The sequence below is a fragment of the Ambystoma mexicanum genome, chromosome 2q (genome assembly GCF_040938575.1).
Source record: "Ambystoma mexicanum isolate Mex_15411 chromosome 2q, UKY_AmexF1_1, whole genome shotgun sequence".
Lineage (NCBI taxonomy): Eukaryota > Metazoa > Chordata > Amphibia > Caudata > Ambystomatidae > Ambystoma > Ambystoma mexicanum.
Genome location: NC_090924.1, coordinates 449292564 through 449318650, shown reverse-complemented (window position 1 = coordinate 449318650; position 26087 = coordinate 449292564). Strand labels below are relative to the sequence as shown.

The 26087-nt window shown below is 43.6% G+C and overlaps 1 protein-coding gene across 1 annotated transcript in view; it reads right to left on the bottom strand.

Annotated features, from left to right (window-relative positions):
- Positions 1-16174: 16174 nt before the first annotated feature.
- The window catches only part of LOC138569504 (myosin-1B-like), a 70796-nt gene continuing 60883 nt past the window's right edge, over positions 16175-26087 (bottom strand). Inside the window, exons 39-40 of the mRNA XM_069647536.1 lie at positions 19544-19678; positions 16175-16317 (exon numbers count right to left, since the gene is read on the bottom strand). Of these exons, the coding sequence (XP_069503637.1) occupies positions 16297-16317; positions 19544-19678 (156 nt within the window). The 3' untranslated portion in view covers positions 16175-16296. The remainder of the gene's footprint in view (positions 16318-19543; positions 19679-26087) is intronic.

Sequence of the window (26087 nt, the reverse complement as noted above, 5' to 3'; positions counted from 1 at the left end):
TGCCCAGTAGGTTGCAGGATAGCAGGCGCACAGGAGAGAAGCCCGTGAGCGGGATATTGGCCTACAATGGGAAAGCAGTGAAGGGAATAACAACGACGTTCCTCTGGCTTCGATGGTAGGGGAATTGAAAGGAAGAAAGGACTGATATGTCTCCCAGGTATAAGGGTACCAACTGGGACAACAGCCCATGCGATTCCTCGACAGCCATCTTGGAAGGGGCAACCTTGGCCGGAAAGGAACCCATCGGACCAGGCTCAATGTTACTACGCCTGGTGTTGTGTTAGTTTTATATTTTACTCTGTATTTAGTTCACTGTTCGCTCTGCTTGTTATGAAGGGTGCTCTTCGAGGAACTGCTGGAATTCCCAAGTGTTTGTCTATTTTACACACACACACACAAAAAACGAGCAGCCTCCCACCTCAGTTCTTACCCTCTCCTGGGTAGCCCGCAATTGATTGAGACACATGGAAGGAAGATTTGGAAGACTATTGGGTCATTCCGAGTTTGGCAGTAATTTGGTGGTAAATCTTCAGAATTAGCACCAAAATCAGTTACTGTTACAGGCACTTGGTCTCTCAGGTTTACCATGGGATTACAAGTGATGATAGGGTGATGTCAGTCCCCATTTTTAGAGTCCATACGACTCTTTGGGGACTTTGGTGTAATTACCATGAGCATTAAATCTGCTGCAGTTATCCAATTTTTGGCGCTAAGAGGGAGGATTTACCTCCAGCATGATGCCAAACTTCAATACCAAACTCGGTATTTGGCAGAGTGGTAAAAACAGCTGTCATTTTGTTACTGCCCAAAAAAGCAGAGGTAACGGAATTCCCGCCACTTTTTTACCACTCTGCCAAACTCAGGAAAAGGACAAGGGCCCTACTGATGCACTGCTTAGGGTCTGAGTGAAGATGTATCCTCAAGAGTTTGCCAGAACTTAGAACAAGTGTAGGTGGTGAGGGAGAGTAAGGCGGTGGAGGTGAGGCTTTTAATGCCTACAAGACGGTCTTGTGGAAAATATATCTGTACTATAAAAAGAAAGAAAACACGATTCTGGAACGCTACTATTTTGGGATGCGAGGACAGGGTTATCGAAAGTCAATAATAGACTTTGTGACCATGCTGAGGGAACTGGCCAACAAGGGTCATTTTGTGGATTCCTACATGCAAAGCATGCAGGTCCTTTCCTCTGTGCTGCCTCTTCGCTGCGGATGGAGTGGCAGGTGCTGCCGCTTGCACTGCCGGGCTCCAGCGTATGGCCCTGGAGCTACCACTGTGGCCTGCTGGACTTGTCTGGTGGTGCTGCCTGGGGTCGGCTTTTTGGCGGTGCGGGAGCCGCAGGCTGTCTGGTGTGCCCCTAGTGCTGAGGCAGGCGTGGGTGAGGCCCAGAACCACACTGCATCTCTGCTGCCTACAGTCAACATTGAACGCAGAGCGGGAGGCGCCCTGAAGGGACGTGGCGTTCCACTTGGGCTGCCCAGATACTGGGCCTGCAAACAGTGTTTTCGGTGGACCTTGCGCTTGGTGGCGGCAGGGGCTTTGGACGCTGTTCGGTCCCATGTGGACGTTGTTGTTGGCCAGTGGTCTGTTGGGTTCTGCCTGGTTACCCTGGTCGGTGCATACACTTTGTGGACTGTTATCATCCTAATGCATGGTTTCACTGTATTCTTTCATCGGATTGAACACGGAACCTCCCAGTTGGTGCCCAGTCTGAGGGCCATCTATTACGGGCAATCTATGTTTGTCACTCTTGCCAGCCGGAGGGGGCTTATGTGAGGTTCTACATCGAGCCCTCATTTTATTTTATGATTTTGGACTATTTTTGGGCTTAGCTCCAATGTGACTTTGGTAGAGGGTGGCCTGTTTGTCTGGCAACTATTTTTTCTCGTTATGTTGCCTCATTCTTTACAGTTTTTTTCTGATCCACCTATTCAATTTCTCGTTTTCCTTTGGTGCTCTTTGTTCTTGTCCTTTGCTTCTTTTCTAAATTCTGTCATTTACTTTTCATATTTACATGTATTGTACCAATTCATTAATTGTGTAAAGGTCCTTGGCCTAAGGAGCTCCAGAAATCAATAAACAAACGATAGGCATGAGCCAGACCAAATTATATTGAGGAGAACCAAAGATTATAGAGAAGATAGGGTCCAATGGAGACCCCAGCCTCGAGGAATTGATAGAGATTGTCAAAAAATGGAACACGTGATGTGATGCATCAAATGGCTATTTAAGAAAGGCAGTAAGGAGGAGCGGAAAGGTTTTGTCTGTTTGTAGAGAGACATGGTGAAGTGGTAGAGAAAAGGGTGGTTGAAGGAAGTGTGAATGCTAGCCTACCCAGGGGTATTGGGGGTGATAGTGCGGTGAACCCCATGGTGAGCTATCTGCGTGGTAAACGCAAAGGATCCAGGGTTTGCTTTTACCGTGATAGCAACCTCCATCTGGCCAGTTCATCCCCCTGTCCTGGGCTAGGCGTTGAGTGCAGGCAGTGGGGGAGAATGTGTCACTTTGCCCACTGATGCGCAAAGTCCCCAAGGATAATAGGTAGATATCAGGGACTGGTGGATACAGGAGTGCGGACGAATGCAGTGAGGTGGGTCTCAACGCTAAGAGGAGGGTAAAGCCACATGCTATAGTCAATGCCAAGGCCATCCCAGTGTTGACTGACTTTGGGGCGGATTACACCATAATTGACTGTGATGAACATTTTAATGCTGCCAAGTTTAAATTGGACATGTCTGACATTTGCACCAATGCCTATGGGGGGGGGATGCACATACAGATAGTTGGTGGGATTTGGGTAACTTTGGAGTGTAAGGGGCGCACTGGCGTAACAGGGACCGCCACAGCCCCCGCGGTGTGGGGGGCCCCATGACCACATGTGCTGGGAGGGGGCCCCACTTGGAGTAAAACAAAAAACAAAAAAATTTAGATTTTTTTAAAATTTCTTTTTGAATTCACTCTGCATTTATAAAGAAATTATTTCCTTAAAGAAATTATTTCTGTAGCAGAAATAATTTCTTTATGAAGACAGAGGGAATACAAAAAGAAACTTTATTTTTGATTCCGGGGGCTACCCCTGCCCAATGACATGAAAACCCTAGGCTGGAGGCCTCCATGTCATGGGGTGAGGGAAGTCCTATGACTTCAAAATTAAATAGTTTATTTTTGAAGTCACGCTGCCTTCATAAAGAAATTATTTCCGTTATGGTTCAGTCCTTAACGGAAATTATTTCTTTATGAAGTCAGAGTGACTTCAAAAAGAAACAATTTATTTTGAAGTATTATGACTCCCCTCAACCCCATGACGTGTGCGTGTGTTAGTGTATGGTGAAAGTGTGCACACAAATGTATGGGTGGCTGGGTGTGCCTGTACGGTGAAAGGATGCACACTTAAATATATGGGTAGCTGCCTGGATGTGCGTTTATGGTGAAAGGCTGCACACTTAAATGTATAGGTGACTGTCTTTGTGAGTGTATGGTGAAAGGGTGCACACTTAAATGTGTAGGTGGCTGCCTGTGAGAGAATATGGTGAAAGGGTGCACACAAATGTATGGGTGGCTGGGTGTGCATGTACAGTGAAAGGATGCACACTTAAATGTATGGGTGGCTGCCTGGGTGTACCTGTATGGTGAAAGGGTGCACACTTAAATGTATGGATGGGTGCCTGGTTGTGTGTGCCTGTATGGTGAAAGGTTGCACACTTAAATGTACGGGTGGCTGCATGGGTGTGCCTGTATGGTGAAAGGATGCACACTTAAATGTATGGGTGGGTGCCTGGGTGTGTGTGCCTGTATGGTGAAAGGTTGCACACTTAAATGTATGGATGCCTGGGTGTGCTTGTGTAGATATGGTGAATGGTGTGTGTGCTTTTGTTCAGGGGGGCTAACCCTTCAAATGTTCGGAGAGGAGCAAACCTATTTGTGTGGGGGCATCTAACTTCTTTATGCATTTTAATGAGACTATTCTAGTGCAGCTTCAATGTTACAAGCAGTTAACTCTCTCCTTGAAGTCTAAAAGCACCCACTTATGGACTGCAGTGAGAATGAAGGTCTCTGGTTCCGTCCCTACCCTTCCAATCACTCCCGTGGCATGCAAGTACTAAATCCACATCACAATTTCAATTGCTTAAAAAATGTGTCATTTGTACATCTGGCAGAACAAAACCCTGAGACTATCAAACCAAGCACTCACGGCGCAAAAGTCAGAAGAAGGCATGGCACTCTCTCATTTCCGGAAGTATTACGAGGCAGCCCAGATGTGGGTTCTGAAGAAATAGATCCCAAACACATCAGAAGAAATGTGGGAGGCACAGGACAGAGCGGTAGCAAGATCAAACATGCGCCACCTACTATGGATCAGACCCGAGCACAGGCATCAGAATGTCCAAATAAGTGAGATCATGAGCACAACCTTAGAAATTTGGGATAGAGCAACCAAGAAAGAAATGCTGACAAAAGATCCAGCCCCCTTCATACCAATACTCGAGAACCTGGAATTTCTCCCAGGCACCGACAAAGGAGCATTCCAGAAATGGCTGGAAGCAGACTGCATGAAAGTGGGAGACATGTATGATGGTCTCCAGATCAGAACCTACACAGAATGCCAGGACCTTCTGGGCCTCACGGAAAAGGACAGATAACAATATGAACAACTCATTCATTGGCTCACTACCCCGAGAATAACACAAGCAATAACAAGGGACCTGACTCCATTCAAAACATATATCATGACAGAGACAGGGGAAAATAAATTGTCTCCACTTTATATAAATTCATAAACACCCAGACAGAGGAAATAAAATGGCAATATATGAAGAAATGGGAAACTATGTTAAGGAAAGAAATCGCGAGGCAACAATGGGCATACATCTGGCAAATAATCCCCAAATGGACACGGGCGATCCAAACAAGAGAAGCGTGGACAAAAATGATGATACAATGGCACTATACCCCGGAAAGACTCCACAGAATGTTCAACACATGACAAGATAAATGTTGGAGGGGATGTGACGCAGTGGGCAATTGGAGACACATATGTTGGGACTGCCCGGAATTACAAAACCTTCTGGACAGAGGTAAAGTCCCAAATGCAAGGAATATTTAAGGGTGCAGAAAGTCTACGAGAAGAGGTATGGATGTGTGACATGTGGAATCCCCGAGACAGGGCATTGACAAAGACACAAAAGAGAAACTTCATGGGATTCCTCACAGTAGCATGGCTAGCAATAGCACAAAAATGGAAACAGAAGACACCCTCATCCAACCAGGAGTGGCTACAGAGAATATGGGCATTCATGGCGATGGAGAGAATCACAAATAACATACAAGGGGCCAGACAAAAATTTGTATCAGACTGGGGAGATTATTTTGCTGATTACACTTAGAGTGCTGCTATTACCTTGGATTAACTAACCACGAGGCTAAACATCACTAAAAAGCAATATTAATCATGTCTGATATGGAAAGCTACAGTCAGGAGACCCTCCTTAGTTACACTGTAGATTATCTATAAACTCTGTGTAGAGATAGGAATCTCTCTGTTAAAGGCAAAAAGTCTGAATTGATTGAAAGGTTGTTAGAGAAACAAAGTCTGGAGGGTGGGTCTGAAATACCTAACCCCTCAGCAAATGTGGAAAATGACGAGGATGATAATGTGTTTATTATTGATGAATTAGATGAAACAGGTGTGTCCCACAATGTAGGCCCCACTGCTCCCTTACCTGCTCAACAACCTCAACCTTTGTCCACTGGGAGCCCTACAGGTCCTACACTCAGTCCTGAATTCATTGCTCTAGAAAAGATGAGGCTTGAATTTGAATTTAAATGTTTAAATGCTCAAACTGAACAAAAGCATCAAGAACTTAAGCTCAGAGAAATGGAGATGAACCATGCCTTAGAAATGAAAAAGCTGTCTATTGAGAATGCTTCTCTCCCAGAGTCGTCTAGGTCTTCCAGTCCTAAGAGACCCCACATGCCTAAAGAAATTGTGGGTATGTAAGAGGTTAAGCTTGATATTTTGGATTGGTTGGCAATATTTGAATATAACCATGGGATTCAAGACATTACAGGGAATCATTTGCTTCCTTGGCTCTTCTCTAGGCTACCCACTGTTGCATCTGATGTTGTGATGGAGTTGGGGGAGGTGGATAGGATGGATTATGAGTGTGTGAAGCTAGCTTTAATTGCTAGATTAAGGACCCTCGAAAAGCATGATGGTACCCCTTGGGCTACCTGGATATGTGAATGTTTGAAAAACTTAGATGGTTGGGTTAAGGTGTTACAGAGTAAACACTTATGAAGGTATGAGAAATCATGTTATGTTGGAGTCAATTTATGATGCCTGCTCTCCTGAGCTCAGAGAGCACTTGGCTGATTCTGAGGAGATAGATCCAAAGAAGATAGCTAAGGCTGCTGAATTGTGGGTTACCAACAGAGCTACTCAGAAGGATTCTGGGGCAACTCAGAAGAAGGATGATGGAAAGCAGCCAAAGAAAGATAACAAGGAGAATTCAAATACCTCCAATCCAAAAGAGGGCCCCAAACAGCAACATAAGGGTAAACCATAAGGGAAACCAAATCCAGCTAGTGTACCGTCTGGACCCACACCAGATGGAGGTCAGAACAAACCCCCATTCATCAATACATTTGGCAAATGTTATGTGTGTGGGTCATCTGACCATGTGAAAGGGGATCTTGGATGTAAGGGTAAACCTTCCGGGGTCCACACTGTCTCCTTAGCCTTCTACCCAGAGGAAGAAGTACCTATGGCAAGTGGAAACTTTCATCTACTGGCTGATGAACCCATGAGAGTCTCAGATAGTGTTTCTTCAGTGCCCCTGGGCTTGTGGGAACAACATAATTTAGATGTCTACAATTCCATCCCAGATAATACTAAAGAGTATTATAAAGATAGTGTTATTGTGAATGGCCAGGAGACTCCTGCCATCAGAGACACTGGAGCCAGCACAACTGTGGTTGATGAATCCTTTTTCAAGGTGGAGGATGTTGCTAAGGCACCCAAACGCCTAACCAAGTTAGCTGGAGGCCCTGTGCAAATGCTTCCCCAGTTACCAGCTCTCATCCAGTGTAATGATATGACTGTCAAAATGCCTGTTAGTGTGCAGAGTGAAGTACCTGGGAGAGTCCTGTTGGGTAATGACCTGAAAACTATTGAAGTTGTGTCTAGTACCCCCAGACCCTCCCAGTAAAAGGAAACAGGAGCTCACTAGGTCTGCAAGGGAGAGGACCTTGAGAGGCTCTCCAGAGGAGTTGATAGAGAAAGCTATCACTCCCACTCCACAGGAGTTGCTCACTGCTATTTCTGGAAAGAAAGATGCAAAAGGGAAACCCAAGACCTCCAAGAAAAAGACAGATAGCACCCCTGTGCTACCAACAAGGACATCCCCAAGATTGTCCAAAGTCACACCTGTGACTCCTCCACCTGCTGAGGCAGAGTGTGAGGTACAACCCTGCGTGGTTGATCGAGTTTCTGAAGAATCAGATCTGGAGGAAGACATTGTTTTAGTTGGAGATCTTGAACCTGTTGACCATCCTGAGCTGCAGTCTTTACTGGCAGAAGGTGGACCCAGCAGGGCAGATTTCAGCAGAGGACAAAGAGAGTGTCCTACTCTTGAAGGTCCTCGACAACAGGTAGCTTCTCAACTTGATGGGCAAGAAGTTGGGAAACATAGGTTGAGCTGGGAAGATGGCCTCTTCTACAGTTAACCGACTGAGTCTATCCCTGGGGACTACAAAAGACTTGTAGTGCCCCTAGAAAACAGACCCCAGTTCCTACAGTTGGCCCATGAGATACCTTTGGCTGGTCATTTGAGTTTCAAAAAGACCAAGGAAAGGCTCTCCTTATACTTCTATTGGCCTAAAATGGGTTCAGAAGTTGACAAATTCTGTAGGAGCTGTCACACTTGCCAAACCTCTGGCAAGAGTGGAGCCAAGAATGTGGCACCACTGATGCCTCTCCCAGTGGTGGGAGTTCCTTTTGATAGGGTGGGCATCGACATTGTTGGTCCCCTTGACCCTCCCACATCTTCAGGAAACAGGTTTATCCTGGTTGTAGTAGACCATGCTACAAGATATCCTGAAGCAATACCTATGAGGACTGTTATGGGTCAGGCTGTGGCTAAGGCACTAGTTTTACCATAGTAGGGTTTCCTAAGGAAGTGATATCGGACAGGGGATCCCATTGTATGTCCCACCGCATGCAAGCCATGTGGAAAAACTGTGGTGTCACTTAAAAGTTCTCTACAGCCTACCATCCACAGACAAATGTACTGGTAGAGAGGTTTAATCATTCTATGAAGAGCATGATAGGTGCTTTAGAGGAACCCCTTAAAAGAAAGTGGGACCTTCTACTGCCATGCCTTCTCTTTGCTTGTAGAGAAGTCCCTCAGGAGGGAGTAGGTTACAGTCCCTTTGAACTTCTCTATGGCCATCCAGTCAGAGGTCCCTTGACCCTGATTAAGGAGGGGTTGGATAGTGCTCATTCCCCCAAGCCAGTCAGAGTGACTGACTGTTGTGATAGGTCTCCGGAGAAGAATGTCACACATGATGGCAGAAGCTAGTGATAACTTAAAAGCAGACCAGGCTCTGGTCAAATATTGCCATGACCAGAAAGCCAGCATGGTTGAGTTTACACAAGATCAGCTTGTATTAGTTATGGTGCCACCAAGGCAGAGGGCCTTGCAGGACAAATGGATAGGACCCTTCAAGGTTGTGGGCAAACTAGGAGAGGTAAACTATTTGGTGGACTTAGGCAGACCTAAGGAGGCTCCCAGAGTCTTTCACACCAACTGTTTGAAGGCATATGTCTCGAGACCAGAAGTGGGAGATTTGCTTCTAGCTTCAGCTCAAGAGGAGGATGAGAGTGAACCTCTACCTGACCTCTTCAGAGGCCAACCTTTAGATGGGAACATAGAAGGAGTCAATCTCCCTTCTCAACTGACATCTGAACAACACGAGGAGTGCAATGTTCTGTTAAATCAGTTTGCCTCCCTGTTTTCACTTTAACCAGGCTTGACCCCTTGGGGCCAGCATGATATTCTCACTGGTGACTGTTTACCTGTGAAAAGCAGAGGTTACAGAATGTCAGAACATGTGAGATCCCACATCAAAGGAGAGGTCAACAAGAGGCTTGATCTCGGGATTATAGAGCCCACTACAAGTCCATGGTCTAGTCCAGTTGTTCTAGTACCAAAGGCAGGATCCAAGGAGTTGATATTCTGTCTGGATTATAGAGCTCTAAATGCAGTCACTAAGATTCATACCCATCCTTTGCCAAGGACAGATGAACTGGTGGATAAACTTGGTGCAGCCAAGTACCTCAGTACATTTGACCTAACGTCAGGCTATTGGCAAATAGCCCTGACAGACCATGCCAAGGAGAAAACTGCATTTTCAACCCTTGCAGGCCTCTACCAGTTTAAGTTTATGCCTTTTGGATTAAAGAATGCACCTGCTACATTCCAAAGGATGGTCAATTAAGTTCTAAATGGGATGGAGGACTTCTGCATGGCATACTTGGATGACATTGCAGTGCAGCCCTACTTGGAAAGAACATATTGATCACTTAGGATATGTTTTGCAGGCTCTTAAGCAGGCCCATCGGACCAAAAAGGCAAGCAAATGTCAAATTGGTCAGAGCAAAGTGGTCTACCTTGGTCATGAGCTAGGAGGAGGTGAAATAAGGCCATTGCCTAGCAAAGTACAAGCTGTGCAAAACTGGCCCACCCCTACTACTCAAACCCAAGTGAGAGCCTTCCTAGGTCTCACTGGGTACTACAGGAATTTCATAGAGAACTATGGGTCTCCTCTCCAAAATTCCCTAAAAAGGTTAGGTGGAATGAGGAGTGCACGCAAGCCTTTGAAAACCTGAAGAAAGCCCTTTGTCAATTCCAGTCCTAAGAGTTCCTGATTATCACCAACGTTTCATTGCGCAGACAGATGCATCCAATACAGGTATAGGTGCAGTCCTTAGTCAACTGGATGAGAAAGGTAGGGAGCACCCCATTTGCTTCATCAGTAGGAAACTGAAGGAACCAGAAACAAGGTGGGCAACCGTAGAGCATTACTTTTTTGCCATTGTATGGTCTTTGAAGAAGTTTAGACAATACTTGTATGGATCTACTTTTGTGATTCAAACCGACCACCAGCCTTTTAGATGGTTAATGCAAAATAAAAGGGGAAAACCCAAAACTTCCATGATGGTCAATCTGCCTGCAAGGGTTTGATTTTACTATTGAGCACAGAGCAGGATGTCACCACCAAAATGCTGATGGTGTCTCTAGGATGTTTATAACCGATTAGAGTGCAGAGATTCATCCAGGAGTGGATTAAATACTCCTTTCCCTTAGTCTGGGGGAAGCGGGGGGAGGGCGAGTGTTAGGGAGAATTCTCCAGAATGGCTGATTTCCCTTACCTACTGAGTCCCTCAGCAGCTTTGCTGGATTTCTAGGATTTATTGTTTTCACCTGGTAAGAGTGTGAGCCTTTTTTCCCACTCTTACATGTGTTTTGCTGTGTGTGTTTAACATTTTTGTGTTCATAGACTGTGGAGCCTCACCTACTCCATAGGCATCATCTTCTTACTGTGTGTTAGACAGCACTTTCAGTGCAGTGACACAGGGTTGTCTTTTTAGACTTCCCAACTCAGACTCCATTTTCCGGGACTGACTACTGTCTCCCAGAACATGTAAAGTTGCCATTTACTTTTTTAGTCTTTTTAAAACCACAGACCCAGTACAAACTATCTTACATAGAGTACTGGAAAGGGTTACTAGTTATCCCTTTTTGTCTGTCTCTCATGGAACATTGTTTCGTTCCCTTTTCCTTAAGATTTGGTTGGTGGCAGTGGTATCTACCCTATTTTTCCTACCGCAGTTATTTTAAATAGCCTTGGTATTGCTTTAGGCTCTCTTAGTAGCCTCGAACTTAAACCCGCTGGACCATATATGTTTTTATTTGGTTCCGGCTGGATTGATTCACCATTTCTTTTTGTAAAGGTCTTTCTTGTGTTTTAATCTGCGCGTCAACCCAGATTTGGTCCTTTTGTTCACTGACCTTTGGCGGGCTTCTGCACAGAAGCCCTCCTTAGGCGCCTGAAAGTATGGGTAGGCAGGATGTGAGGGAGGGGTTTTAGAACCCCTGCCATGTGTTCCCTTGGTAACCCAAGTCGCACTCTGATTTGATTGGCTAGGTGACTGTCCCACCAGGACAGCCACCCTGCTGTGTGATTGACAGCCAGGCTGTGTGGATGGGGGAAAACTGCATAAAAAGCAAGTCTCTGGGACTGAGAAGGCAGAGTCGCCACTGGATCGAGAGAACCGAAGAGAAGCTGACAGAAGAGGACCTCTACCACGACTGAACCTCCCGGTGAAGCCCTGAAGCGAAGAATATTCACGAAATGCCGGTACCCTTAGCTCCTCATCCAAGCAGACAGGGGCTACATGTTTATTCCTATTAGATGGCTGGCTGATCCGAGCCCAACGGAGAAAAGGGCACATCAAGTAACAGTGATGACACAAGAGATTCTGGCATCACTAGAATTCCCAGAAAAATTGCAAAAATCATCCACATAGCCACCCACGGATGGATCTCCCAGCCCTGGAAACTGTACATCCACCCCGTGGTGGCCAGCGGACCCACCATCATCATTATCCTTTGACTCTGGGGTAACAATGTCCTCCTCCAGAGGCTTGAGGACATTTCTCCACAAGCAGATTTTGTGTAGCATTGCGCGGATAGCAACAATCTTCCTAACCTTCTGAGAGCTTTAGATGAAGTACCCACATCTGGTTGAGGTACTAGAACAGTCCCTTTAGTAGTTCAAATGTGTGATGAATGCAAACCCTAGTCTGGGAGTGTGCCTAGATGTATTTTACCTCCTGTGGCTTCTCAGGGTTCCTGATGGGTGTGATGAGGATAGGCAGAATTCCCTGCACCACTAACTGAAGAATTGAGAAATATGTTGTTGGATGTGCAAGTTTTGATCTTTGTTTATAAATTGCTAGTGGACTTTTTTTGTTTGTCTTCATGTACAGGTGGATGCTAACACCCTCATACACTTTGGATGTTTGTCCCTTGGGATGGGAAATGGTCAATGGATGTGGGTTGGGTATGCATGCATGCCATGGGCGCTGTGCTGTTTCTGTGCCACCACCTGCAACCTTGCAGAATATTCAGATCTCTGATAACGTTTCTACCAGCGACCCAGCATCTCAATACTATTAATATATCAACATAATTAAAGTTCTATTTATAATATCAAAATTATAATATTATAGAAACTTCCCAGGCACAGGTGGTTCACACAGCATTATCCTAACGGCATAAATTCACTATCAATTCTAATGCCAGTAGAGCTCCCGTCTTTCCAACCATACCTTCGGCAAGATCTAATATAATATAAAGGATCGCCGATTATGAGGCCTCTGATGTACATTCAGGTAATTGTTCTGTTGTGCAAAATGAATAAATAAATTACATTTCACAGGATCCTCTGATATGTCATGGTCAGGGACGCTGAGAAAATACCTTTAGAAATGTACACCTACTTTGCCAAGCTGGATTGAGGGGTGCAGACAGAGAGAGGCAGGGCACATCAGTGCAAACCAAAATGGCAACCCCACCTCTTACAGCCCCTGTAACAGTAATCCCAACCCGCATTGTGTCAGAGGAAGGAAGTGGGCACTTCCACCTATACCCAAATGTTAGCTTTACATTCTCACATACAGGCGCTGTGACATAACCATTTACCTCAAAACCAAAGGCATTCATTTGTGTTATTGAAATAATAAGCACGCTTGAGCTATATCTTTGAGTCAGTCTTGGTCTCTTGATCCAGTGGCCATCTTGACACCCAAGACGCTACCGAGTGCTGCAGAGACCAAGATAAATCCTCTTCTGAGGCCCCTTTCCTGCATGTAAGCAGTTGCACTGCCAGAGGACTCTTTATGGTAACTCGAGATGTTCCCAGAAAAGCTCCTGGTCCTTATCCCCAGATGAGATCACAGTCAGATGCATAATGTTGGTTGGGGGTGGGCAGCCATGGAGACATTGCTTATGGAGTTATTGGTTCCATGGGATAATGTCCCCGCAAAAATGGCGCCATTTCTTTGCAGCGACATTATCATATAGAACATGTTTTCTTTTTTTTTTTAATGGAGCGGGGGACATCCCCTGCAACCACTGCTACCCTACATTTTGTCCCCATATATGTCACCTATGCCATTTCCCAGCGACTGTATGTATGGCGACATTATATATGGGGACAATATTACCTCCTACCAAGTTATCTCTATATATCAATTGCTTTGAGCTCCGGGAAGGCTTCTTCATCAAAATGACACTGTAAAAGACATTGTGGAGCATTGCATCCTATTCCAACTGGACAGCATGTCTCTGCGGCCAAGTGCATGATCAATTTAGGTGGTTCTAGGTCAAGAATGCCAATAGAACTAAGCAGGGACGTCTGCTACTTGTGCCCGGAGATGATCATATGAGTAATGGCAGAGTATTTGTCCGGTTGGGAGAATGTAGTGGCAGATTGAGATGCAAGGTATGTGAGAGATCTCAGTGTTTGGTGACAGGATCTGAGTGTTTTTACAGGAGAAATTAGGTCTGCATCATGCAGATCTTTTGGCATTCTACCTGAAAGCTCAACTCCTAAGGTTTTTAATTTGGAAGCTGGACCCAGAATGGTCAACGGGTGTGGGTATGCATGCATGACATGGGTGGTGACAGATGTTTTTCTCCACTACTGAGGACACGAGATAAAGTATGATTTTCTTACCTTTAAGATGTTTGTCTGATTCTGAACAGGGACAGGACGGACTAATAGAGCCTTATCCATGTGATGCCCTTTTAGAGGTCACACGCATGGTTTCCAGTTCTTCTGGTACCTTATATGGATCCGTTGATATTGCTGCGATGAGACCTGCTTCCTATTTGGTGTATAATCGGGGAGTTGGACCCCTTGATCAACGATGGTTACTTCATACTAGTGGCTTGATGATTTGCAGTCATGTGAGTGAGTACCAGGTACAGGTCAGCCCTATCGGCATGGCACAAACGGTTGGATGGGTTCCAAGTGGGGGAACATTCACTGGTGTGTCATTTGTTAAAGGGTATCTGAATGGTAAACCCTCCAATGCATTGTTACTTGTCTCTTTGGGATAAGAGCAGTGTTCTTGCACTTCTGAAAGATTGGCCATACAGTGGTTCCATTAATCTGACAGCTCTTCAGTCAAGTTTACAATGCTATTGTGTCTTATTTCTTGCAAGGGAGGTCAGCACATCCATGGATGTATTATGCAGAATATTTCATCTGAAGGTGTCACGTTTTATATTCATAGGGAAACTAAGATCACTACACATTCCGGACCAAATCCTGCTTTCCCTTCTAGTCCTAAACTTTGCCTGGTGAGGTATTTGAAAGAGTATGAGTCTTTGAATTAGGAGCCTAGAGACCTGGGAACATCTGTGTTCCGTATTTGGTTGTGCAGGACTTTAAAGGGATGCTTTATCGCCTACATTGTTGAAAGAGGTCAGATGGATTATGGAACAGGCAGATGTGTATGTATCTGTGTTTGGTGTACATTTGACCAGGAGCACTTTGACCCCCCAGGCTTTTCACGCAGGGTCTCATCGAGCGGGCTTATAAAGAAGGCTGACAGTTTTAAGTGGCTGTTATTAAAGAGTTCTACTTTAAACCAGTCAAGGACCTTGCTTCAATGGTGGTGAGTAAGCCACCTCAGATCTTGCCATAGAATAGGAACGCCCCATGCTTATTCGGTACAGGGGAGTTGTTGTTACATTATTGACATGAGGTAAGTATTAACCCTTTCTTGACATAAATTTGTGTGTTAGCTTTGGTTATTTTGGGCAGCACAGAAGTGATGTGTGGTATTAGTGGACATTTGGACTATCAATCTGTTGCAATAGTCCATGATCTTATGGGGAATTGTGCGCCAGGGGGACATCTCCATCTCAAGTTGCTAAATTATCTGCTATCTTAGCCCATGTCTTCCTGAGTTTGCTGCAGTGGCCTGAGTCTGGTAGCCATTCAGCTTGATTGTGTGCTGAGTGTTTGGTCTTTAAGTTCATTCTTTGGCTCATTGGTCATTGGTTCATGTTGAGTGTTGGGACTGACGGGGTGTCAGCCAATTAAGTGGGATCTATGCAGCTCTCTTAAAAGAAAGATGAAAAGTTCTTGAAAGAAAAGTGACATAAGTGGGCATGACCATACTCATTGCTTTAAGACAATCATATTAAACCACTAGATTTTCCCAAGTGTATAGGTTGTTTTTGTTTTTGAGAGTGCTCATAAGAGCTTCAGTATAGAAAGTGAAGCATCACACTTGCCCCACTGTATTTAATAGATGCAGAACTCCCCTATACTGAGCAGGTATGGGAAATCCATATTACACATGATTGGATGAAGTCCTACCATACAAACTCAACTGGAACTGGATTTATAAATGCAGATGATTGCAAGGTAGGTAGAGTCTCACATGTTTCAGACTACTGATAATCAGGTGGTCAGCAGCAGACATATTGGAAAATATCAATCAAGTCTTAAATCACTATCAATGATGAAAATGGAAGTAACAAGATCACTTCACTGAAAAATTAGATTCCTAAAATATGTAGAGTGCACAAATGGGAAACCCTGGTGTTGTTAAGATGTTTTCAGAAAGCATTGTGAACATGTTCATAAATCAGAAAGACACTCAACCTATGACAGTCATGCCCTGCTTGCATGCCACAATCACATGTAATTTGTTCATTGTCTATGTTGTTTCCTTTTCGCAAAGCGGTACAATTGATAAACTAAATGGCACACGCACTCTCAAATTTGTTCATTCCACATGTAGTCACTGCAACTTGTTCAGGGGTAATATTAGGCTATAGTACACTCTCATTTCACCATTAAGAGCAATTGCTGTTTTTTTAAAGTATTTTGGAATACATCAAAAGTGCATTAATGGATATTGAAATCAGTGTCTTCACTGTGAACTGAAAACATGTTCATGTTATTTTAATAATCATTGTTTCTTAATTTTATGGTCAGTTCAGTTTTGATCATACTTTTAGACAGTATCACTTGTTTATGTTCTGTCCCTATAAAAGTCCTTAGATGGAAAGAGACAAGATGAAACCTCTTGGAATTTAAAGCATTTATTATTACCTTTGTAGCTGGAAAAATATCAATTACACTTCTCATGAAGACAATAAATTTACATTTTGCAAATATTATTTTCCTCCATTACTGACAGATATATGTTCATTCTTCACTGTCTCCTTTCTGAAAACATCGAAAAACAAAATCACTGTTATGAAAATTCAGAAATAGTGGCACACATTTCATCAAGAGTGATTTCAAGTGGTTTTGTTCTACACACATTAACCACGCAAGAATGATAACATACATTTTAAAATATGTAATTTTAACTGTGCTCATTGATAATTGGTATTTAAATTGAAAACTTTTGTCCCCAATAGTTTCCCATGGCAATTGAGATGCTAGCTTGTATTATAAGTGAATACTTTATGGAAGTTGGAAATGGCAATATCCAGACATTGAGAGAACACTCATGAGATATGATTCCAGCATTTCCTGCAGAAAGTCAGACTGGCCGTTTAACCTGTCTCACAGGACATACTTGCATCCGGTTTAGATACATACAATTAATCTGGAACTGCTTGGAATCCTGTCCCAGGTGTTTTCCCTCAAGGTTTTGATATTGGTATTTGGTATAGGAAAGCCCTATTATTCAGGCATACTTGCGGGAAGTATCTGTGTCCATCAATACTTTTATCCGCAGGGTGCCAGCATATTCCCTGAAAATCTGCCTTCTGTGGCTTATCTATGAGAGGAAAGGGGGAAACAAATTCCAAAGGTTCTTAGTTTATTACTGTTGCTATCTAGAAGACCTATGGCCATCAACTTGAAAAACCCAAAAGGATTTCATCTAGGTAACTGGATGAGGAATGTAGTAAATCCGGCCTCAGAGGAATTAGGCACACTAAGCCTAGAAAGGGTAAACTAATGGGACAAAGTAAACTATGACGGATTATGCATTTAAATAGATTGCTGTACACCCATAGAGACATTCTCCTTATATAGGGTCCTAGAAGGCGATTGAATTGTTTGACATACTGACATACTGCAGATTGGATGGTAAGATGGTGAACGGTGCAACAACAACTTCAGTTGACCTGATCTGTTAACCAAAAAATATATGTTGTTGTAATTTGTAGAAGTTGTATTGGCTTGTGGGCACACAGCAATGTAAATGTTTACTTGGTATTTTGTGTCAATATGCAAAGTGCATGAACAGGTTGAAGATATCCACTGCATTGTCCCTAAATTGGTGTGATGATGGCCATACAACAGAACCTCTCTGTATTCTTATTTATTGATTACGCTAACATGTTCATTACATGCACAAACATACCTAAATATTTAAGAATCAATAACGAGTTTTACTTCTTCACCCAGACATGCCAAAATTGATGTAATTCTGGAATTATAAAACAGTAAGCTCAATTTAAATAAACTATCCCTGGTGTGTTCGTATAATGCTTTTGGGTTTCCAGATCAAGCGTTCATTTGGGTAGTGTAATTTAGACCATGTGACCCCTCTACACTTTTCCATCTGAATGAAGTCATTGGGTTCTGCCTTATTCATGATCATGACATTTGATAGACAATTGCAGATAACTCATCTGAAGGTAAACACATATGTTGTCAATGGACCTTTCTACAGACACATCTAATCCAATAATACCCTGCATACAAATATTGCATTCACTCCTCTATAAATGCAATGGCTTTATATTTCGGGGTTTACGATTTTGCAGTCTCCCTTTCTCTCTCTTTGCTCTTTCTTTGTGTCTCCATTTTGCTCTTTTTAGTTCTCCCTCTTGTAGCTCTCTGTAGAAAGCATGCATTTATCTTTATTGCAGGTATGGTGGTCATGGTAAAAAGAAGTAGTATTTTAAATACCCCCACTTAAGAAAATGGCACCTAATTACAGGTTGGGATCACATGGAATAGTTACATCAAGGGTTACATAGAAAGTGCTTCATGAGGTAAATAACCCATACTGACCCATACATTTCTGCAAAACAGCCCAAGGCGCTAGCCCGTTGCATCCCTCTGTCACGGACATATCAGACTGTGTAATAGTCTGTTGAGCAGTTATTCAAGCTCATGCATGAGAATAATGGTTCCACACCATTGGCCAGTTTTCCCCAGTGCTGAGTTGATTGTTCCAATCCTTCACATTCTTTATCAAGGTCTGTCTTCACTCCCCATCTTTAGTGCTAACTCTCCAGATGAGCAATTGCTTATTTCCAAGCTAAGTTGGGTTGCTACTTGCGACAAGTAACTGCCTCTGTTCTGTACCACAAAATGTGAATTACTTTACTGCTCGCATATGCCGGATCCCTCCTTTTGATGAAAACTGAGGCATCCCACTGTCACTGCACTGCACCCTAGGCTACTGGCTTCCTTTGCTCCACTTTTTTCCCTGCTGGCTACCTCCACCCATACCCCACGTCCATGCCCACCCATAGAATTGTTCTACTTTCTTTGGGAGACCTCGCACCACTCCCTCTAGACACCATTACCCTAGTGACTTTTCTGCCTGATTCACACTAGCCCAGTCATTTATCCCATGGCCTCCGCCTTAACACAGAGACCTCTGCCGGCTGAATTGCTAGGTCTTTGTCCGATCGCCACTGCACAGCTTACGGGCACTGCACTTACAATCAATAATCATCATGTACTTATCATGTGTATGGTATATGCAAAGGTTCTCCTACGGTTCTACCCTAGGATGGACCCAGGCACAATTCATAAGGCCTACCTCATCTGTACGACTACTGTTATGATTAATCTGATGTTTGTATTTATAACCTATTTGCTACCCAGTGATAAACACCTTTTCATTTTCAGAAAACGATCTATTTTTTCTAGCTTCCCATGTACAATGGCTTTGATGCCTGTTGGGGACCTGTTGAGGATATACAGTAATTGTAGCTACTGTTCTTGCACGAATGACAGTTGTGCCAAACCCAATATTTCACAGCAATGAAGGTTTTCCTATTCATTATTTTAATAATTCACAGGAATTACATATTTGAACCAATGGGAAGCATAGAAAACATATGTATACAATATTTATACAGATGATATATATTTATATGAATGTTTGCTACGTCATGCTTGTTTCCCAGCTATCCCTACATCAACGACTAGAATGGGTGCATGGTCTTGAAGGATGTAGATATCTGAATTCAGTTGCCCAGTAATACACTAAACACATTTGAAAACCAACTATTTTACATTAGATATGTGACCCTAGTTAATTGCAGAAATTATATCACACGTTTTTTCTAGTATGCTAAAGTGGACAGAACCATGCCAGAAATACTCGAATCGGAAATGCAATGGCAAGTCAAGATGTTTTTTAATATTTAAATCAAGGGGAGTAAAGTGGGGATAGGTTTAATGTATCTCTCACCTTGCTTGCTACATCACGGCTTTTGACCCTGAGTTTGTTGGCTTGTGATTCTGCAATGTCAGCTCGTTCCTGGGCTTCCTCGAGCTCATGCTGCACTTTTCTGTATCGGGACAGGCTCGTGTTGGCTTGTTCCTCCTTGAAGCAAAAAAAAAGACACAAAGTGCATTTGTTGGACCATCAATGATGTAACTTAAATGGACGGATGCTTTAAAACTGTTTCTGTAAATCTGCATATAGCGACTGGGCAGCTATGGCATATTTGCACGTGCTTCATCTCTCTCCAGATGAAAAGATGTACATATTTATCCATTTATCACAAATAGTGTTTTCAAAACCTTTCGTTTTTTTGCAGATGAATACTCCCTTTTTTGCATCAACATGTAGAGTGCATCGGACCAATTTTGCTATTAGATGCCAAGTGCTTAATATGGCTGTAACCTTTGGAGGTAGACCTGGGACATATATTTCAAAACAAAGCAGAATTGGTAGAACTGATGGAGGCTCTGCTTTTGTGCTCTGCATGTATAACCACAGAGGAAGGGGGCGAGCTGTGGTGGTAATGGCCTCTAGCTTGAATCTTGGTAGGCCCAAGTTAAGACCACCAAAGATCGCCCCAGACCAAAGTGGTTAAGGCTATTCTTTAATTACAGCTTTATTTCGTCAGGATGTCAAAAAAACAAATACACACACACACACACACACACACACACACACACACACACACACACTAGCATATAAATAAACTCAATTCATTATTTAAAACATCGCCCTACAGATAATACAGATCTCTAGGCCATACTATAATACAATCAGCACGTTTACACTCAGCCTACTACCACTGTATTTCAGGCTTACTATGGTATACACATTTTGATATCATTAGAGATCTAGGGCCTCATTAGGACCCTGGCGCTCCCGTAATGAACGATGCCCGTACGGGACCGGCACCGTTCATTACGGGATGCCCTATTACGAGGCCTGCTAGCGGGTCCCGCTTTTCACATCTGGTCTGACCAGACGTGAAAAGCGGGACCCACTAGCAGGCCAGGGTGCTAACAATGGGCCTGTCATTAACGGGACCGTTGTTAGCATCTTCCCCATTCCCATTGAGCCCTATGGGTCTCAAATGGGAATGGGGATTGATTTTTAACTGGTCCAAGAAAAGGGCAATTATCGGGTCCACCAAGGTTGGCATAACCCGGTTATTGCCCTTTTCTTGGACCCGGTAAAAAATCCTTACTGGCGGCAGCCGTGCCCTTAATAAGGGCACAGCTACCGCCAAGGCCATAATGAGGCACATACACTTGTCAAGTTATCATACAAAGTTGTCATGCAGCAACATCACTTGTGTTCTGCCCCCACCTGAATACGTGAAGTCAGTTAGCCACTTATACTAATTCCAGTGCAGTCAGTGACATTTTACATCTTTCTGTACAGGACCATGCTTTGGCCATGTAAGCCGAAATCACGAGGCTAACACCCTGGACCTCTACTGATTTGCAAAATTGCAAGACTACATGCCTGGACCTATTTCCATAGCGATTAAAGCAGATTCATCAAGTGGATCTTCTAATAGCCTTAGAGTGGCGGCTGAGTAGCAGGAAATATTGGAGTAATTGTACAATACCAACACAAAAGGGGCAAACATTGCTATTATCCGCACCCCAGGTTTTGAAGAATTCCAGTCCATAATTTAGCATATAATCTATGCTCTTTTGCGAAGTGGCGACAACAGCATGACTTTATAATTTTTCATTATATCTACACTTCCTGCGTATGTGCACAGTGTATGGCTCTTTCACTTCCTATTTGGCAGCCTTGCTGATTACCACTGGGGTTTTCCACATGTTCTCTTGCCCTATATCCTTACATATTTGTTTTACTTGGGTGCTCCATGGCAAATTCAAACCACCCGTGTGCAAAAACGTCCAAAAAGGAATTCCTATACACCTCCAGGTTTGGATTAGACGAAAGGTGTATCCATTCTGATTCTAGTTTTAATGCAGCCACATGCACTATGTTTATCAAGTTAAGTTCCAGTCACAACAGTGTGGTGGGTGTACTATTCGGCATACCTCATAATTGTTTGAAGCCTTAGCCTTGGAATGATCGCAGATTTGCTTGCCGTACAATGACCTTGCACCTTAATAACTTCCATGGCTGGACAAATTACATTATTGCCACAGTTATAAGCACATTTCTCCACTATGTGGCAATTGCAAAATTAATACTAGGGCACTGTTTTCTACTTACTGTGAGCCACCAAAGGGTGTCTCACCTGCTAGTTCCCGGGATCTCTCTCTCAGGTGGCCAGGGCACGGCCATCACCTTTGGATCCAGACCCTGGGGGAGGACCAGTGTGGGAGGATCACCTGGGTGAGGGGTCTTCGGGGAGTAGAGGTGGGACAGCCGATGGTGAGACGTGGTATTCCTCCCTTTCCCTTACCCATGATAGCTCCTATTATATAGGATTCTCCGATGTCCCAACACTCCCACCTCCGTTTTTACACGAACACTGGGCAGAGGAAGAGGGCAACTGAGAGTAACAATTCTAACTCTTACACATCGCATTGGACTTGTCTCGCTAATTGGGTCAGGCAAAGTCAGACACTTGACTCTAAGTGCATACTTCTTATGTCAATTAGCGCTGCTCACGCGGATAAAATGCGGAACATAGAGACACACTCTGGGCAAGGTGGAATGCGAGTAAGAGCAGAACTTCAGGGGCAAAGGCAACCCTGCTGGAGCAGAGCAATGGACAGAGGGATGAGAACCACGGGTGGAGTACCCCAGGAGTTCTGTGCAGAAGGTTGTTGCATCCAAAAGTCCACGAAAGACACATGGAGAAGGCCAAATCCCAAACAAGAAGGCTTCATTGTGGTTCAAGGACACCAGTGACCCTCCCGGATGAATGGCAGAGTTGGGGAGGCGAGATCAAGCGTGTGATACTAATCTTGACTCGTAAACTGGAAGACAGTAGAGACAAGAAAGAAACGCAAACTGCCAGTGATTTGGCAAGCAACATGAGAGACAGGTGTGTGCTAAAGAAAATTGAAGTGGCAACATTATATCTGACAATTGAAGGCTGCACACGTCTGGGTGATACGCGAAGAAAGGCGGACCTGCACATGAACTTTGAAGTAATGATAGCTGTAAAGTCAGCGATACAGAGTAACGTAGTGGTCCAATGAAAGGAAGTAGCCCACTCGAAAGTCTCTGTGAAAGGTGAAAAGTTTGTAGAATGAACCGTAAAAGCGAGGTGATCAAAATTAACCCTGAGAGAAGGGGAAAGTAAAAAGGTGAATTTGAACTTTTATGCATAAGACAGTGAACTACCCAGACCAGGAAGCACTGGGGCAAATAACATAAGAGTGTGAATTCAAAGCTAGAAAGATGAAGTGGTCCTGCGGAGGTCTGTAGAAAAAGCTACGTACATTCGAGAGTCTCCGACATCAGCAAACAGTCTGAGCTCGACTGAGGGAGACCCAAAGTGTAATAGGTTAGGGGAAGGGAACTCCTAAGGAGGTGAATTAAACTTGGGGAAGGGAACCCCTGCACATGTTTTGGTTTGCTGTGAAAGGTCTGAGCCCGACCAAGGGAGACCGATGTGAACTTTTGCTTTAAGAGGTCTGAGCCCGACAGAGGGAACTGACGCGTACTTTATGGTGAACTGTGTTTTGGAAATTGGAAAGCAAGACTTTAACGTGGAAGGCCAGGTGGGCCTCGATCCACGTTTTGAACTGCCTTTGTATTAAGAATCTGAGTGAGAGTGTATCATTGCTGTCCAACGTGGAGAGGAGAGCTGACGCAGCTACATTTATTCTTCATATTCGAACACTGACTTTCCTTTGCATACATATTCTCCTTTTCACACTTTTTGTACTAGCTATAGGGCAGGCATTAGGTTATGTTAGTATAGGCCATTTTGATTTCCCCGACTGAACTAGGACTGTTTTATTTATTATGTGATGGTCGAGACTACTCCCATCCTAGCTATAGGGCAAAGTAGGAGTTTCTCCAACCCAATTGAAACTTCAACAAACACCAATAAAGGTCTTACAAATTATACCTTTTGTGTCAGTATCATACTTGTGATACCATGCCTCCCTTACATTAACTAGACCACAATCCATTTTTAGTTTGGACTATTTAGTGCCACCTATAAGCCAAAACCATTGCGTTAGAGTGCAGATAGAGAGAAATGGCATATGAATAGGAACACAAAGCTTGTGGGTGTTGTTTGCTTATTTGCCCACCAATTGACTGCCCATGGCAATGCTAATCCCCATGGCCATTCCCATCCAGTTGCTGGCCCTCCTTGCACAAAACTCCTCCTTGTGGGAACTCTTGGAGTTTGCTTCATTCAAGCCTTACCATCAAACTGTGCACTCAAAGTGCCTGTCAGTGTTTTCTCAAAGCAGTCTTCTGAGAGTAATGACTTAATTGGAGTTTTAAGCGTGTTACTGGTATAATAAAAATGTCTTAACAAGGTCTGCCTTCAGCCACTCGATTTATAAGCACTATCTGTGTCCTTGACTGAAGTCCTGTTAAAAAGCATTGGCAAAGCCAACAATTTTGGCTTGTGTATAAGTATTGGGCGTGTGCCAGACACTGCTATTAGATGCCCAGGTACTTGCACCATTTTGCACCTGCTAGACAGTTAATACCACCCTTGCAGTACCTGGCAAATGCCTTTCCTGTGCCCACAGAAAAGCTCAAACTCTTGCCATTGCCAACGCTTGTTATTGAAGGTTGGCAGCATCAATGGATGGATTTAATTTATTTGATCAACCTGCTCTTTGCTCACAGACCATTACATTGGTCTTGTTTATTTCGAATCCTTTTGTCTTTGCAAATGATTAAAAACCTGCAAATTGTTTCTTTATGCCACTTAGGGTTTCTGAAGTGAGGGCTGCGTCATCCGCATAAAGTAAAATGCTAATCCTCTCACTGTTTAGTGAGGGAGCATCATTTGGGAAGGAGATTAACAAAACATGTCGCATTGAAGAAGCCAACCCAAGACAAGCCCTCTCACGGGGGCCGATGGACAATGGGCTGAGGAGAAACATTGCCTCAATAAGTTTCAGAAAGTTTTCAGGAAGGGTTATTGCATGATTAATAATCTTTGTGCCTTACATTATTTGTTTAATGAAACCCTTAGACAACCGAATGGGAAGCTATACATGTGTTTTATAGACTTCTCTAAAGCATTTGATTCAGTCTCTCGACCAGGGTTGTGGAATAAATTCAGGTCCTGGGGTTTGGTCTATTACTGCTCTTTCTTCATATTCTAAACTGAACTATTTATCTATTAATGAAACCAAAACTAAAATATTGATATTGGGCAATAAACTAAAGGTGTGATGCAAATTTGTATGGAACTTAAATCAGCATTCATTAGAGGTGGTCGATAGTTATCTCTATTTAGGCTTCCTAATAAAATCCAACCCAGCCAATCCTTTTTATGAAGACTAAATTCTCCCTAAAATGTGGAAAAAGTTGTATTGCATTGAAAGGAGGTAACAATGTGGAGCGGAAGCTATCTATATATTGTCCCAGCATTGTGCCCGGTTTATTGTATGCCTGGAATTACTGCCTGAGAGATTTGTTGAAAGGCTTGAAGGCGCTAGAGTTAAAATCCTGTGATCTGTCCTTGGAGTTCCACAATCCATGCCTGTCGAGGCAGCCAGAGGGGAGCTGGGTGTTATGTCAATTAGATCACGCTGGTTAATACAGCAGTGTAATTTATACTGCCTGCTCTCTGCTTGTTTGGCTGCAGACTGTACTTTAATGGGACTCCTTGCCACTCGTATGGGGATTTATGATCTGAATGGAATTCTTGATGCACTGAGAAAAGATGCCCTGTCTCATTTGGATAAGATTATATTTTCCAGATGTTGTCTGTACCTAATGCTGGACTTATATTGAAAAAAAAGAATTTGAATTGGGATAGTGTTGAGACTACAAATAGCCTCCAGAAGAGGAACGCTATGGCGATTAAATTCTTCAGAGTCATGAACTTGGAACTCTGCATTCTTACCTTACTAAACTCTGTGACGGGAGGTTTAGAAGGTTCATTATCTACCTACGACTGAACATCCTATACTCGGGAGTATACTGGTAGTTGGCTGAATACACCACTGACTGAGAACAACTGTAGACTTTGCAACACTAAAGTGGAAACATCTCGCCATGTTTTAACTGGGTGTCCTGTACTGTGGGATGTCTGAACCCACTAATCCAAGCCCTGCAACATTACTGTGCATTGCTGGCAGCAGAAACCTCAGAAATCGCCGCCGGAAAGCATGATGCTCGCTAGAAATCATCAGAAAGCGCACAGTAAAAAGCTGAAAAATAGGCCGCTATCCACTTTTGCCTATGACCACTGCCAAAACCCATGATTTGGCAGCCCACAGAGCAAAATCATTGCAAAAGAAGCAGAGCTGTTTCAAAAATCCGTTTTTATTTGGTGTTAAATTTGCAAAAATCATGGCTCACAAACCACCCAAAAAGATCCAACTTCCTTGTTGGGTGGTCAACATCA